This window comes from Eucalyptus grandis, chromosome 5 (assembly GCF_016545825.1).
Source record: "Eucalyptus grandis isolate ANBG69807.140 chromosome 5, ASM1654582v1, whole genome shotgun sequence".
NCBI classification, from domain to species: domain Eukaryota; kingdom Viridiplantae; phylum Streptophyta; class Magnoliopsida; order Myrtales; family Myrtaceae; genus Eucalyptus; species Eucalyptus grandis.
Window position 1 is genome coordinate 58703790 of NC_052616.1, and position 17293 is coordinate 58721082.

At 41.2% G+C, this 17293-nt stretch overlaps 2 protein-coding genes across 2 annotated transcripts; both read left to right on the forward strand.

The window, feature by feature from the left end:
* Window positions 1–526: 526 nt before the first annotated feature.
* On the forward strand, window positions 527–3868 carry LOC120294080 (cysteine-rich receptor-like protein kinase 14). Its single transcript, XM_039313979.1, has 3 exons — window positions 527–1352; window positions 1804–1865; window positions 3653–3868. The coding sequence occupies exons 1-3, from the start codon at window positions 527–529 to the stop codon at window positions 3866–3868; spliced, it is 1104 nt and encodes a 367-aa protein (XP_039169913.1).
* Window positions 3869–7195: 3327 nt separating this feature from the next.
* LOC104447669 (putative receptor-like protein kinase At4g00960) lies at window positions 7196–10482 on the forward strand. Its single transcript, XM_039313981.1, is given in 8 exon segments — window positions 7196–7974; window positions 8349–8477; window positions 8774–8895; window positions 9160–9370; window positions 9534–9771; window positions 9888–9895; window positions 9898–10037; window positions 10143–10482. Coding segments are annotated over 8 exon segments (1950 nt in total). The 5' UTR covers window positions 7196–7211; the 3' UTR covers window position 10482.
* Window positions 10483–17293: the final 6811 nt, after the last annotated feature.

Sequence of the window (17293 nt, forward strand, 5' to 3'; positions counted from 1 at the left end):
CTTTTGATCCTGAGACTGTTCCTTCTGTTGAGATATCTCCCTTTTCTAATGACGAAAAAAGTCCGGTTTTACTTATATGAATGATAATCCGTGCGTGGAATCGAATTTGTTACGTGCGTCTACTCCATACGGACAAACCAAAATTCAAAATTGTTAAGCCAGCATCACGGGTTATTGTCATGGGCTAACCTATATAATCAATTTATTTAGTGACATGTTGGGTTATTATGGGTTTTTGAATATGACTAAATTATGTCACGGATCACCAACAATCTAATATATCTCTTGGTAAATCGTCTTGTAAAGCAGTTTTTAGTAAATCAAGCTATTTTGCTTAAGGTTTTGACTTGTCGACATGTAGTACTTTCCTCTCTTTCTTCTTTTTTTACCCCTCACCTTGTCCACTTACAAGTGAATTCCACTGCACAAACACGAACCACGTAACCTCTGCAGTATTTAGCCTGACAATCTCCGACCTTGCATCAAGCAAAACCATCCTTAGCACCACCAGCACCAAAACCGTAACATGGCTCACTCATCATCCACCCTTTATTTCCTCATTTCTCTGAGTGTTTTGATCCGAACATACCCATCCCTTGCACTATACTGCTACAACACCACCGGAAACTTCACGTCGAGCAGCCCCTATGCGAAGAACCGTGGCGCCGTCCTCAGCTCTCTAGCCTCCAATGTGGCTGCACATGATGGGTTCTACACCACGAGCACGGGCGAGAATCCAAACACCATCTATGCCATCACTTTTTGCCGAGGGGATTCTTCGGCAGATACGTGCGCAAGCTGCGTGAGCTCTGCAGTCCAAGATTTGGTCGTTAAGTGCCCTAACCAGAAGGCGGTTTTCTCCTTGGGAAACGCAGATCCGCCATGCTTTATCCGACACTCGGACACTCCAATCTATGGGATACTGCAAACGAGTCCTACATATAAGATGGCCAACATTGGCAACCACATCACCATGAACCAAGACCAGTTCGATAAGGTGTGGGGGAACTTGACCCAAAGACTAGTGAACAAAGCTGCGGACGGCTCTTCGAGGCTCAAGTACGTCACAGAACAGGCTGGCTTGCCGGACAACAAGGCAATCTACTCGTTGTTACATAGTCCCGACTTGTTGCCAAACGATTGCGGGTGTTGCTTGAGCGAATCCATTGATGATTACTATAAATGTTGCCGCGGATGGCAAGGTGGCTATGTTTACAAGCCGAGCTGTAATTTCCGATGGGAATTGCACAAGTCTTTTGAGTCAAGCCCCAGTCCATTTTCATCTTCTCCACCTCCATCTTCTCTGTCACATCCAGCTACTCCGGCGGCCCCCAGAGAAAATATTGCCGAAGGTACGGCGTTTAAGCTCATGGAAAAAATAATATCGTCCTATGTATGTTCATGTGCTAATATGGGCAATTTGTGCATTGCACGGGCAAAAGTATGAGAACCTAAATGAAGTTTTTTAAGTATCAAGGTCAAAAATGTATGTAAACCTTCATCAATTTATTTGAGTGGAGTAATAGCTAATGGATTTTGCTAAAGAATGCCTTCAAGGCACTTGTTAACAAACCATTTAAAGTAACTACGAAGTTTACTATACAATATTTTTCTCTTTTAAGTGTAATCAGACACTTTTTGGAAATCATAATGTTCCCTGTTAGGTGTGCTGGGTGCTCACTCTTTCAGGATTGCAATTTAATTGATGGTTTTAGTTATGCTGACAAAAACAGTCATCTGATCAGGCACCTTGGCTGCTATTATCTCTTCGGTCGCTGTTTTTGTATTGCTTCTCTTCATCAGTTGTTGTTACCTTCGGAGGAGGCCAGCAGAGAAGGAATATGAAGCTGTACAAGAAGGAAGTGGTAATGATTGTCCTTTTATAAAAATGAACACAAGAATGAAACTTTCAAATGAGAAACTAAAAAGATTTTGAAGCTATGACCGGAAGACCAGTCCAAATCTAAACGACTTTGTTGTTCACTCATGAAGGTGTAAGCGAGATCACATCCTTGAAGTCCTTGCAATTCGATTGGGATACTTTGCTTGCCGCCACAAACAATTTTCTCAAGAAAACAAGCTTGGCCGAGGTGGATTCGGGAGGTTTACCAGGTATGTTAGAGTGTGAATGGTAACATTTCTGTTCTTTTTTTGTTCGGTGGAACAGAAACAAAAAAAAAGTGTTTCTGTTCCGGGAACGGTTTTGAACAAAAGAACGCGTTTGGTAACGTTTGTTCGGGAATAAAAATGAGTAGAAACACGTTTGGTTAAATTTTATTCTTTTTTGTTTCTTTTAATTTTTTAATATTTTTATTTTATTTTCCATTTTCCTTTCTTTTTATTTATTTCTTCTTTCGGCTGGTCGCTGGCCTTCGTCGACCGGCCGACCTCCGGCGACCGGCCGACGGGGCCGGCAGCCTCACCCAACCACGGCGAGGCCGAGCCTCGCCGAGGTTGGGCGTGGCTCCCGGCCTCGCCAGACTGGCGAGCCCGAGCTCGCCCGGAGCAAGGCGAGGCTCGGCGTCGCCGGCGCGGGCGAGGCCGAGCTCGCCGCCCGCCGTCGGAGCCGAGCACCCGCACCCGAAGCCCGCAGCTCGACGCCGTCTCGAAGCCCGCAGCTCGATGCCATCCCGATCCCGAAGCCTCTAGTGCCACGCCGCCGTCGCACCGTCCTCCGGAGCCCCTCACCGGAACCCTAGCCGAAGATCTCCCCCTCGAGCAAGGCCGAGCCTCGCCTTGGTTGGGTGAGCTCGGGCTCGCCCGATCGGGCGAGGCCGAGCCTCGCCATGGCTGGGCGAGCTCAAGCTCGCCGCATCCGACGAGGCCAAGCTCGGCCTCGCCGGCACGGGCGAGGCTCGGCCTCGACGGCGTCGCCGGCCCTCGACGGCCGGTCGCCGACCATGGCCGAGGCCGGCGACCGGCAAAAGAAAAAAAGAAGAAGAGAAGAAGAAGAGAAGAAGAAGAGAGAGAAGAGAAACGTTTCTTCATTTTTTGTTTTGGAACAAGAAACAACAATTTGTTGTTTCTTTTTTTGTTCTTATTTTGTTCTGTGAACAAAAAAACAAAAAAAAGAACAGAAACGCAACCAACGTTTCTGTTCTTTTTTTGTTCCCGGGAACAAAATCCGTACAGAAGTGTTCCGGAAACACTTCTTTGGAGCGTTTCCATGCACGCCCTTAGTGATTATGAAAGACGTCAAATGCTTTCAGAAGTCATTTGATGCTCGGTTTGGATTTGAAATTGAAATGACGGTGATATAATGTCGTCAGCGAACTTTATTTTGGTCCAGTAGGGTACCTGAAATTTTTAGAAGTGCCTCTTCGCTGAATAGTGCTAGATGCGGTTTATTTTTACTGTGTACATTGACAACTCAACCATTATTGAACCAAACCCATGTCGTGAACTTTCAGCTCACTTAAATCGCAATGGACGTTAAGTGGGCTATATCATTCTCTTTTTATGAAGAATTTATTCTAATTTTGTCTCTTCAGCCCTACGAACGACTGTGGTCAGCGACTCTTGTTATCATAAGAGATGTCCACGGCCCTATCGTGTGAACGACGTAAACTAACAATTTTACAAGATAAAAAAAAAAAAGAAAAAGAGGTGGAGAGTTCATGAGATCTTGTCCCCTTATACAATTTTTTTGCAGGGTAGGCTTCCCAACGGGCAAGAAATAGTTGTGAAGAGGCTATCCCAAAACTCAGGGCAAGGCGTCCAAGAATTTAAGATTGAGATTGTGTTGGTGGCGAAGCTTCAGCACCGGAATCTAGTGAGATTGCTTGGATTTTGCTTGGAAGGAGAGGAAAAGCTACTCATATACGAGTTTGTGCCCAACAAAAGTCTCGACTACTTCGTGTTCGGTTAGTTCCACTTACAATGGCTTTATCTTCATCTCTTAGGTATAGATGATTGAGTGAATACTTCTTTATTATATCATTTATCATCTTTCGAATCTAACTCCGATGCAGAAGGTACTTTTTTTTTACCCGTTGAAATTAAAATGTTATAATTTTTAAAAAAAATATTATAATATTATATGAGCGAATTTATATGTCAACTAGTATATTCTATTCAAATTTCATATTTTTAGAGTTAGAAAAAATTAAAGTGTGAACCTAACAAGATTAAGAGTAAGGAAAAGTAAATTCCAGTCCGGATGTTTATAACTTAATTGGGAAAAGTACCAAAAATTCATAAATTTAATACATTTGTATCAATTTAATCTTAAACATTTTAATTGAATTAATTTAATCATAAACTATTTTATATTTGTACTAATTTAATCCATCTAGTTAATTTAGGTAAAAAGTCACTAATATGAATGTTGATCATCCTACATGACACACCAGTTGCTAATGCAGACATTTTCAATAATACTTTAATAATTTTTCGATTTTTTCATAACTTCTTTTTCTTTTTTTTCTTTTTTTTTCCTTTTTATTTTTTCTTCATTTTGGTCGGCGAAGGTCACCAACAATCCTCATCGGCCATTGAGTGATGCCTAGCAAGCTCTCGCTAGCCACTAGTAAGGGTTACGACCCTTGTCAAATCTAGGCGGGGCCACCTCACCAACCAAAATTAAGGGAAAAGAAGAAGAAAGAAAACTAATAAAAAATGTAAAAAATAGAACACAAAATAATAAAAATTCAAAAATTATTGACATACCATCAAAAAAAAAAAAATTGTACTATTTTCATCATAATTTAATATTATGTAAAGAAAGCGATGCACTCACAATTCAGCCACGTCACGCAAAAGCACTTCGACCTAGTCCATAGGAGCCTGTGTTGGAAAAGATCAACTTTGAATATTTTACCATGTACTTTTCGTTGCTGTCCTTTTCTACCCTAACCTCTATTAGGGGTGATCGGTTCCCGGTTTGGTCCGGTTCCAATGTGGAACCGGGAACCGGACCGGGAGAATCGGTTCCCAATTTTGGGAACCGTGGACCGGACCGTTGGTCTTAGGACCGAGAACCGAACCGGACCATCGGTTCCGGTCCGGTCTGGTCCGGTCCAAAAGAATTTGCACTTTATTTTTTCATTAAAGAATGACCATTCACTAAATAATAATCATGCCCGGACCGATCAATCAAATTCAGTTTCCGAGCAATCTAATAAAACTACTCACACATGTTTCCACGTGCAAAATATTCAAACTTCACTTATGTGAATATCAATCATAGTTTATGTGTTTCATGCTTAATTTTAAGTATAAAACCCATGAACAACGTGATTAAAGGTTGTGCTTGGCTTAGGTTTTATAGACAATCTCTCTTCTATCTCTTGGCCACATAAGAGGTTGTTACCTAAATTGCAATTCCGATTGCAATAAGTTTCATATATAATATTAATATATTATATGAATATAAATTATATATAAAAAAATTTGGTCCGGTCCGGTCCAGTTGGTTCGGTTCCCACCTTGGAGCCGGGAACCGGACCAACCGGCTGCTCGGTTCCAAGATTAGGAACTGGGAACCGGACCGCCAACCATGGGAACCGCCCAAAACCGGCCGGTCCAGTCCGGTTCGGTCCGGTTCGGTTCGAGCGGTTTCCGTTGCACACCCCTAACCTCTATCATGGGTTATGACATTCTCTGAAACTTCGTACCAAAGTGATTAAAATACTTATGAAACTGGTTCGATGAAGATTTATCGCAAAAGTCAAGGTCAAACGATTGTGACAAAATCAATCATGTCCAAGACAACAGTCTTACGTACGCTGGGCAAAAGTCAAGGTCAAATGATTGTGACAAAATCAATTATGTCCAAGACAACAGTCTTACGTAACGCTGGAATGACGGTTCACGTGACAAGAAAAATTATTAACAATTCAAGAGGAGCAAAAAAGTTTATATTCAACAAAACAAAGCATGCGTAAGTAGTCATTAACTTACGAGCCTCACTTTAAGGCCATATCTTTTGATAATTGTTCACCATAAATGTCAAAAATCCAACATGAGATGTCATGTGATAAATTTAAAAATTATGGCGTTCAAGTAAATGTTTTTAAGAGTAATGGCATTCCTGTAATCAATTAAAAGATATAGCACTCTAATGAATATCGTATACGAGTTATGGCACTTGTTAAATTTTCATCCTTATAATTGAATTTCCAAGTATTCAAAATCTTGGTTAGTACGAGATTGAGAATATAATTTTAATAAAAGAAAACGTTTTTCATTTGTTGTTAGGTGATAAGTTGAAAAGTTCTGTAAATTTATTGAACGTTTCAAGTTAATCGTTGAGAACGAGTAATGCTAGATGTGCTAATTAATATGATAAATATCAGTGAAGCTACCTCTTGTACATGTAATTCATTTAACGCTATGGCCATGAGATAATTATTTTGTTTTCCAAATAAATAAATAAAATAGAGAGAGAATTTAAGAATATGTAACTCCATTGTATATGTGCAATTTATCATAGCTTGGATTCTTTACTTATAATGCACCATGCGATCCTATAAAGTCGTTTCTTCACGTGGTCCGACCCAAAGTTCCAGACTCATCCATGTAAAGCCAACTTTGGCCTCGATGAGAGTGACCCCGTGTTTGTGGAAAATGCTTAGCTAACCGTAACGTTAGCTTGGAAAATGGAAGGTCAATCCTCAGCCACACATCTTGGATGAAAGAGAGGGAGACTTGTGTCTTGCTCGAAAACTTCCTAGTGTTTGCGTTTGAGGAGGGAAACATTCTTTGACCGTCACAGTGAGACAGTGATGCTAGCACCACTCTTTGTGGAAGGAACAGTATTCCACGCCATTTAAGGGCGCATATGATAAAATTTCTACTTATCTATTTATCTGTTTTTCTGTTTTTCGAAACAGGTTTGGAATAGAAATTTGTTTGGTAACGCAATTTGATTTTTCTATTTCTGGAATAAATTGAAGAAGAAATCAAAATTTAAAATTTTAACTTCTTAATTTATAAAATAAAAATTGAGAAATCAATTTCTGGTCAGAAATCAATTTCTATTTCAAAATTTTGTCATGCACATCCTAAGCCGCCATCATCGGCAGACTCCTGCGTAGGGAAAAATCTACCGATGAAAGTTGAAGATCTTGTAATGGTCTTCTTCCTTTATTGTTCTCATCTACTTGTATCTCTATCATCCACTTTTTATTTTTTATTTTTTTGGCTCCATGCACTACTAAAATCCAACCATGACCTCCACAGAGGACGGCTCATACGTCTCATCTTCAACAATGGAGCTGAAAAAGCCAGCATCCACCATGTCTGCACAGCCTCCTCCAATCAGTCCTTTTCTTCTTCGTCTTCCTTCTGTCCTTCTCTGTCTTCTAATCCTAATGTTCGACCTCTCAAACGCTCAACACTGCTACGACACGGGCAACTTCACAGCCACCAGCAACTACGCCAAGAACCGGGAGCTTGTCCTCTCTTCTCTCCCTAGCGATGTGGCTTCAAACGGCGGGTTCTACTCTGGGAAGGTAGGGAACAGCTCAGATGTCGTTTATGTGCTCAGTTTCTGCAGAGGCGACTCTTCGAACGACTCTTGCTTCAAGTGCTTAAGCTCTGCTGCTGAAGATTTGATGATCAAGTGTCCAAACCAAAAAGCTGCGGTCACCTGGGGGACAGGAGATCCTCCTTGCATCATCCGTTACGCTGATGGTCTGATGTACGGCGTGAAGCAGGCATTTCCGACACTACCGTATTATAACACAGGCAACATCACGATGGATCAGGATCAGTTCGATCGGACATGGAGGAATTTTACAGAGGAGCTGGCAACAAGGGCTTCAATGGGGACGTCAGAGCTCAAGTTCATAGGAGGGAGAACGGTGTTGCCAAACACCCAGACCATGTTCGCGCTGTTGCAGTGCAGCCCTGATTTGTCTCAGATTGATTGTCGAATTTGCTTGTGGGAATGCATAAATGATTATCAAGATTGTTGCCATGGAAAACGAGGCGGGGTGTTAACAAGCCGAGCTGCATTTTCCGATGGGACTTGTACCCGTTTTTCCAGTCTGATCCCATCAATCTGCCGCTATCTTCACCACCACCACCAACTACAGTCGCCCAGGCCAACCCTCCTGCTCCTCCACCTACAAATGCCCAAGTCACCAATGGTTGGTTCAATCTCAAGGTTACTGCTGATTTTTATTTATGAATCACAACTCTCATTCAAAGTCTGTGCCTGCTAGGTGGGATAAAGTTTTATCCAATACACATGAAATTGCCTATCCATGTATCAATCAATGGGGATTAGTTGAGCTGAATGTTTGGATGTCCATGCTATATAAAGAATCATTTTTCATCTGAAATGCTAACAATCATGAGTTTCGATTTCAAATTGGATTAAACGCATTGCTTGATGTTGGCAGGTAATATCTCGAAGTCATTACGCATTGTGGTTGCTGTGATAGGTTCAGCAGCTCTCTTTGTTGTGATAATTGTATCCGTTTGTTGCTTGATTAGAAGGAGAAGAAGTAATCCATTGATGGTCTCATCTGGTTAGTGGATTTATTAATAGTTTCGTGTTATTCATCTTAGTTCTGTTTGACTGACTTCTTATCAAGCTTAGCATAAGGATTAAGTAGTGTGGGAAGGAGAACTGCGAGATTTTGATTTATATTCGCCTTCTGAGAGATGGTGCGGAATCTAAAACCAATCCTACGTTTTCGTTAAATAATTACGAAAACCCAAATGGCATGTTAAGAATAATAAAATGTTAACTTTTTTTTTTTTTTTTTTTTTTTTCTGATCGGATTCTGGAGGTCTCATGTTGATTGCTCTGCATTTTCTTCAGCAAAAGACGAGGTCAAAACTGCTGAAAGCTTACAGTTCAAAATAAGCGAGATCAGGACCGCCACAAATTCCTTTGCAGAAGGCAATAAGCTTGGAGAAGGGGGATTCGGGAAAGTGTATCGGGTATAAGAAGTGGGCTATATCTTTCTCTTTTTCTTAAGAATTTTAATGATAAAGTTTCCAATTTTGTCCCTCTAGCTATAAGAATGACTTTGGTCAGCGCTTACTTGTTATCATTAAAGGTATCCACGGCACTCTTGTGTGGACGACGTAAACAAACTTTGAATATCGCTTAAAAGTTCAGGAAGTCATTAACCTAAATTAACAAATAAATGAAATGACATGAAGAGTTCATGAGACCTTGTCACCATTAACAATTTTTTTCAGGGTAGGCTTCCCAACGGGCGAGAAATAGCTGTGAAGAGGCTATCACAAAGCTCAAAGCAAGGCCTCCAAGAATTTAAGAATGAGATTGTGTTGGTCGCGAAGCTTCAACACCGGAATTTAGTGAGACTGCTTGGATTTTGCTTTGAAGAAGGGGAAAAGCTACTGGTATACGAGCTTATGCCCAACAAAAGTCTTGACTACTTCATGTTCGGTTAGTTCCACTTCACTGGCTTTATGCTCAGCTCTTAAGTTAATGTCCAATATAGATGATTGAGCAAATACTTGTTTACTATATCTTGTATGACATTTCGAATCTAACTCTAGACTTCCTAGATTATACTTACTCTCGTTCACATCCTTAAATCACTACTTAGACCCTAAGAAAAGCAAACAACTGGACTGGCCAAGACGTTACAACATAATATCAGGCATCGCTCGAGGGATGCTCTATCTTCATGAAGATTCTCGGCTTCGAATCATTCACCGTGATTTAAAAGCTAGCAACATCTTGCTGGACAATAATATGAACCCAAAGATTTCAGATTTTGGCATGGCAAGGATTTTCGGAGTTGATCAAACTAACGCAAGCACTAGAAGAATCGTAGGAACCTAGTAAGTTTTGCATTTTTCCAAGTTTACTACTAGGTTCTTCTGGTTAAGAATTGATAAGGATATTAGTATAAATGACTGTTATCCATACATTTATGGTTTTGGTGGTGGTTTTTCAGCGGTTACATGTCCCGGAATATGCGATGCATGGGCAATTCTCTCAAAAGTCTGATGTTTACAGCTTCGGCGTCCTCCTCCTCGAGATCATTTGCGGCAAGAGGAATGACTACTACTGCCAATCTGATGGAGGTGAAGCTCTCGCAAGCTATGTAAGTTTTTTTTTTCTTTTTTTTTAAATGATTTAATTGTTTCGTGCTCACAAGCAACGATATTGTTCTGTGGTTCACTTGTCGTGTCCAATTGAACTGCTCTAGGCTTGGAAACATTGGAGGGACAATGTGCCTTGGGAAATCTTGGACCCGGTATTGGGAGAATCTTATTCCAGAAGCCAAGTGCTAAGATGCATACACATTGGCTTTCTATGTGTTCAGGGAGATCCGGCTGATAGACCGACCATGGCAAGCATAGTTCTTACGCTGAGCAGCCAAACTCTTAGTCTGGCAGTGCCACGGGAACCTGCCTTTTTCCTCCGAAGCTGGACGGAACCACCAAAGAACATCATAGCAAATAACCAAGGACATGATCAAAATACCAGAGGCTCCACACCTTTGTCGGTCAATGAAGTGTCGATCACTGAACTCTCCGCTCGATGAAGCACATGAACATCTATTCATGACATGATTTCATCGGCTTCTTAAGCTAATTATGTGGATGTTGCATCCAGAAGTACTATTTAGTTTTACACGAACTGTTTGATGAGTGCGGTTGTAGTCACTAATAAACTGGTAGTAAAGCGTTTGTTTCTTTTTCTCTTTGTATCATGAACAACTTTTGTCTCTTAGAAAAAAAATTTAAGTCATGATAAGATATTTATGCTCTCTTTCTCCAACTCTTTTGCCCTTTTCTTATTCTCGAGTTCACGCCGGATTTGTTTCTGGTACGAACTTGAACGTTCAAATTTGTTGCTTGCATTTCGCTGATGGTTAGTGTATTGACTGGAGAGATTTGTGCATTAAACCATTTGAGCTTCATACATTTCTTCTAGCTACCCCTTGCCCAATGTTGCCCCCGCCACGCTGAAGCACCATCTTTGGCATTGGCATAATTTCTTGATTACAAAACGCGCTTTTGACTTGAACCAAGCCCTGTGTTGGGAAAAAAGTCAACAACTAAATTTGAAGATCTTGTGATGGCCTTCTGCCTTTATGGTCCCCATTTTACTTCAATCTCTATCATCCACTTTTTCCCTCCAGGCATTACAGCCATCCAACCATGACCTCCATAGTGAACGACTACGTCTCATCTTCAACAACGGAGCTGAAGCAGCCTGCAACCACCATGTGTGGACAGCCTCCTTCATTCCCTCCCCTTTTTCTTTGTCTTCCTACTGTCCTTCTCTGTCTTCACATCCTAACGTTTGACCTATCCAATGCTGAACAATGCTACGACACGGGCAACTTCACTGCTGCCAGCGGATACTCTAACTCCAAGAACCGCGAGCTTGTCCTCTCTTCTCTCCCTTGCGTCATGGCTTCAAATGGTGGGTTCTACACAGGGAATGTCGGGAACGGGTCAGACGTCGTTTACATGCTCAGTTTCTGCAGAGGCGACTCTTCAAACGACACTTGCATCAGGTGCATTAGTGCTACTGCTGTAGATTTGATAATCAAGTGTCCGAACCAGAAAGCTGCATACTCAAAGGGGACATATAATCCTCCTTGCTTCATCCGTTACTCCGATAGTCCAATGTACAGCATGAAGAAAACGTTTCTGACATTAAAGTTTTATCGCACCAGCGACATCCTGATGGATCAAGATCAGTTCGATTGGATATGGAGGAACTTGACAGAGAAACTGGTGGCGAGGGCTTCTATGGGGACGTTGGACCTCAAATTTGCAGCAGGGAGCACGGTGTTGCCAAACAACCAGACCATGTACTCGTCATTGTAGTGCGGCCCCAAATTGTCTCAGGGTGATTGCCAGAGTTGCTTAGGGGAATGTGTTAATGATTATCAAGGATGTTGCCATGGAAGACTATGCGGGTCTATTTACAAGCCAAGCTGCATTTTCCGATGGCACTTGTACCCATTTCTCGAGTCCAATCCTCGCAATCCCCAACATCTTTGCCGCCATCAACTGCAGCCGCCGAGACATCTCTTGCTCTTCCGCCTGCAAATGCCCCAGTCACCAGTGGTTGGTTCAATTTGTCAGTTACTAGTGATTTAAAAATCATGAATTACAATGCTTATCCAGAGTTCGTGCCTGCTATGTGGAAAAGAAGCCTTATCAGATACCCATGAAATTGTCAGTTTCCATTATCCATCCTAAGAAAATCAGACAAAATCGATTCAGGCTCTAATCCAAATGGTGGGTTTATTAGTTCCAATTTCAAAGGTTTTCCTATGGCAATGCTGTATTCCTCTAGGGTCGGGGTCAATTCGTGCTTACCAAATATGAACGTTGATGTTTGGGGGCTCCAGAAATGAACGAGTGCTTGCATGACGCCACTCTGGACATTGATGTCGAGGAGGGGAACAAGGCGACCAAATCTGCTTTCCACATAGCCTTGGCCATCGTGGCCCAGACGATCCCACCATGATTTGAGTTCAACCTTTGGTGCAGGCACGAATCGAATGTCGGATCTTCCCATTGTTTATAAACCAGGACTTGACCAACCTAATGTCATGGACTGACGAAAGGAAGATGAAATGAATACAATAAGTAAATTGCAAGAGTAGAGGGTAGCAAACTTACTTCACCGGGCGATTAAAGCAACCACATAGACAAGCGCATGAAATGTGAGGTTCGATTTCTAACTAGGAAGGCTAAGCAAGGTGGAGCTAAAAGGGTGGGATGACTTAGTTGCAGCCTCGCATACTAAGTCAAGTCCTTCTAACTCCAGCTTAGTCAGGAATGATACCCCAATGCGACGCAGCCTCGTGGGCAAAGGTAAACATTCTTGACACCAAGAAAAACTTTCGGAATTGAGTTGGGCAACCTCTACTACATGGTCTCGCGATCGAAGTCGTATCCAACTCAATACCATTCTAAGTATCCTACTGCGGCCTAGGTCCGGCGACGGGTTGTGTGCGCAAGAATGTAGTGTAAATGCAAAGCATGCACAACAATTTATACCAAGCAACACTTCAACAAGAAAATAAACCACACATTCCTACACCTCCCTATAAAACAAGGGTTAGTAATCACAACTTCCCTTATACCTCCCATCTGCAAAAACATTTAACACCTTAGAAATATTAGGACGTACCCGGTGTCCTCGCTGCCAAACAAAAACATTTTAAAAGAAAAAGAAAAATTGGCCGAAGTCCACTAAGTGTTTTAACACAAGTCCCAAGCGGAGTCGCCAAACTGTCGCTATCAAATTTTCAGGTGAACTACCTAGGGTTTGACTAATGGATTGTTAAGTCTAGACTTAACTCGAACTCTCCCAAGCCCATACCAATTCGCAACTTAAGTTCAAGTTCCTAACATGCAATTATTTTTTAATTAGGAGTTGCCACTAATTTATTTTTAGTGAGTCGATTAGAAACTCAAGTAAAGTAATGGGAGATTTACTTTACTCCTACAAACCAGAGACTTTGGGTATGGGGACTTAGTTACACTAGACTTTTCTAATGCCCTTTCAGTACCATTTCTTTTTATTTTCAAAAATGTTTTTGAATGCAGCTTGGATTGATTTTAAATATATTTTCCTAACATGTGAGGCGATCATGCGAGTGCGCAAATCACAAATTTAACACTCAAAAAAGCAATGAGTAATTTATTGGACTTACCTTGTAGCAACGAAAGCACTTGCATCGTTAGATCATAATTCACATCATCAATCCTAGATATGATTTCTAATTAACACTCAATTTTTTATTTTCTTTGTTTTCACTTATTTAGTGAAAATTATGCAATATGCAATGCAATATAACTAAATGACCTAATTCTAATGTCATGCAATTTCTAATTAGATGGACCTAATAACCCTCTCGAAATGACATGCATTTCATGAATCTAATCCTATATGACCTTTACATGAAATTTTTTATTTTTCTTTCTTTCTTAAAAAATGCAATCTATTATCGAGATTGAAACAAATTTATCCTAAGACATTTTGGTATTTTTGTTCTATGAAATTCAAAAATTAAAATAAATATGAAATTCATCTAGTTAAATTAAGATTTTATCCAATTTAATATTAAGGATTAGGTAAAGTTAAAACCTAATTTAAACCAAGATATTATCTTAACCTAGCAATCTCTAACCTAAGATGCAGTCTATCTAAATTAGTCTAAATTTAAAATGAAATATGCAATTTTATCCTAATGTGTAATGACATGCAAATGATGCTCTAATTTTACATGACATAAGGATGATGATTTTTTTATTTATTTTTTCTTTTAATTAATTAAAAACATTAAATAATTAAATATGCAATTTAGGCCAATGAAACAAAAATCTAACAGCCTAATTTTTTTTTTATTCTTTTGTTTCAAATTTCAAAATTCATGATAAATAGGATGTTTAGTCTAAATATGCAAATAAACCTAAAGCATGCAATATTCTAACTTAAACATATTTCAAGATAAACAAAACAAAGACCATTCACAATTAAAAAATATCACACATCACTCAAATCAAGGGTAACATTTCGCTAGTAAAATCAATAAATTGATCTTAAGCCTTAAATATCAAAGTATTAATTTTATTCATGCTTAATTAATTATTTCATCTAAAGCCTTATAGATGAAATAAAAAATCCAAGCGCAGTTGCGAATTAGGTAATATGTTGGAATTTCTAATTATGCATAAGGAAATATTTCAAATAAATAAAATAGGATATATAAAAATAAAACAAGATAAAGTAAATCTACCTAATAAAGTAAAATAAATCTATAAAATGAATTTACCTAATTTGATTTTTTTTTTTTCCAAACGAGGCTCGGCGAGGTGGATCATCGAAACAAGAACGCCCCCAATGCTGAAGGGATTGTCTGGACTTCACTAGACTAAGTAAGTCTAGCAAAGTTGACTTTTGTGGGGTTGAGCACGCGAAGGAACCTGCAAAAAGTGTAGAGATCGGGACGGTGGCAAGGTGAGCTGATCGCATAAAGGGACTCGCCACGGGGTTGATGATGGGAGTAAGTGCGGCGGCACTCGAGGAAGCAACGGCGGCGACAGTTGGGGTAGCGGCAGGTGGCGGTCAACAATGGATCGGCAGCCGCGAGCGTCGAAGTTGCAGGCGCTGAACTTCACGCTTGAAGACCCCCACCGGAAGAAGACATTTTCCACCGCTTCAGCGCATCGCTCTCTAAATCCTTTCATCGCTTTTGCCTCTTGTTTTTGTGTGGACGTGACCACGCATTAATTGAATTTTCCATGATTCTGTGCACGTCACACTTGCTGTTATGTTGATTGAAGGTAGTATTGAACTAAGCCCAGAATCTCCTTCAAATAAAACAAACAATATTAGAGAAGATATGTGAGAGAATCCGCGCTCGCCAATGGTGCCCCTGGTCACTGATGGAGAGTTTCCAGCAAGGCTATGGCGGGTGGTGCAGGACTTGTTTTTCGCGACTGCGACTCGGATCACGCACGACAAAGGCTCGTGCTTGGCGAGGGGTCACGATTCGCAGTGGTGGTAGCAAATCAGCTTTTGCTGGGGTTCCCAGTGTTGCTCATAGTGGACAGGTATTCATTGGGAGCAAAACTCATTGCTCACGACGATGGCGGACAAGTGTCCGATGAGGCAAAACACATCAAGGGTTATACACCGATCCTCGCCAGGAATATCAAGCGATCTTAAGGCTGCACAGGATTACTGGATCATTGGTGCAGCGCCACGGATCGGCAGGAATTTCCGCAGGAGTAGTCAAGATGCGCGCTTAAGGCTGGGACGGCTCTGGTTCTCGTTCAGGACGTCTGGAGTTCACATGAAGTCACTATTCTTCGCCGGTCAACGCCGCAAGAGGTGTAGGACCGAAGCTCGGGTGCAGTGGGTGGCGCTCGATGACTTCAGAGCACAGCAAAATCGTCGACGCTGGCTCGAGCCTACGCGGGATGGGCAGTAGGTTGGTGTTGGGCTTGAACAGCAGGGAGCAGTCGGCGTCGTCAAGCGTATCGTCCCTGGTCAGTGCAGCAACAGGTTTGCGGCATGAGTGGCACCGGTCGTCTCTCACGTCGGGCTTGGCAACACGGGAGCGGATGGAGACAACAGCTCCTTGTCGTGGCTTGGCTTGACCGGCAGCAACTCAGTGTTGATGGCAATGATAGACAGCAAGCGGGTGTCGTCGGATGCTGCGGCGGAGCAAGGACAGCAAGGCTCGGCTCACTTCAGTGTAAGACACGGCAGCGGGCCGCAAGAGGGACGTCTCGGCCAAGGCTTGGCCGAGAGCTCCTTCTCTCTCTCTCGTGCGTTCTCTCTTATTTCCCCCCCCCACTTTTTAGAGCGTCCACTTTCTTGGCTTTTCATACTTGCTTTTTCACCGATTGCCTTTTAGTTGACCAAATCTTGCCTCAGCACACTTTCTTTTACTTTGCTCCATTCACGCATATTTTCAATCTTAATTGATTTAAATCTCGCAGCGTCCAATCTTCTTTCCTCCAGGAATGTTCAAAATATATTTTGTTCTGGCTTCTTACCTTTTTACTTGTGCTTGTGGACGTCTAAAGATGGTCTCGATTATGTTTCCCATGTTGATCGATCTCTCTTCTTATAATCTATACATTTTTTCCTTGCATGAAGAAACAAACTTGCAGATCTTTTTTTATTTTCCTTTTTCCGCTTTATTTCTTTCCCACAGTTAAAAGATTCAGCCCCCACTCAAATATCATGTGCATTTCAATTCTATACGAAAAATACTATGGTGGAATCTTTGCACATATAACTTTAGCCATCAAAGAAATAATGGGCTAGGCCAAATTTCTCAAAACCATTAAGTCAAACCCATCTATCACCGATCCAATGTAAATGGAAATTAAAAATAAATGCACCTAAAACTATATGCTATGCAATCAATATTTTTTCAAGGATAAAATTAACTCCTAATTTTTTATGTGGGAAATGACTAAACAGATCGCCAAAATTTAGGTGTCAACAATGCATCTCAATACAGTTCATATCCCAATTGCATATAAATAATGCACACAACAATTGAAACATCTCATCAACTCAATCAATCACAAGCGCTCCAATTGTCAATATTTGCCCTTTAAGGGTATCGCCTACTCATAAGTTCGGTGTTCTTTTGGTGTAGCCAGGCATCATCTCACCACTATTGAGCATGATGACGTCTATATCTTAATAGACAGCTTCCCCGAAGGTTTATAGGTCTAGAATCTACTGCGATCCGAGTCACTTACTCATAAGTTTGGTGTCCTTCTGGCGTAGCCATGCATCATCTCACCATCATTGAGCACGGTGATGTCTATATCTTAATAGACGGCTTCCTCGAAAAGG

Coding starts and splice junctions, on each gene's coding strand:
- LOC120294080 (XM_039313979.1), top strand. CDS start 527: ATGGCTCACTCATCATCCACCCTTTATTTCCTCATTTCTCTGAGTGTT. Junction 1,353..1,803: donor CAGAGAAAATATTGCCGAAG/GTACGGCGTTTA, acceptor TCTCTTCATCAG/TTGTTGTTACCTTCGGAGGA. Junction 1,866..3,652: donor AGCTGTACAAGAAGGAAGTG/GTAATGATTGTC, acceptor ATTTTTTTGCAG/GGTAGGCTTCCCAACGGGCA.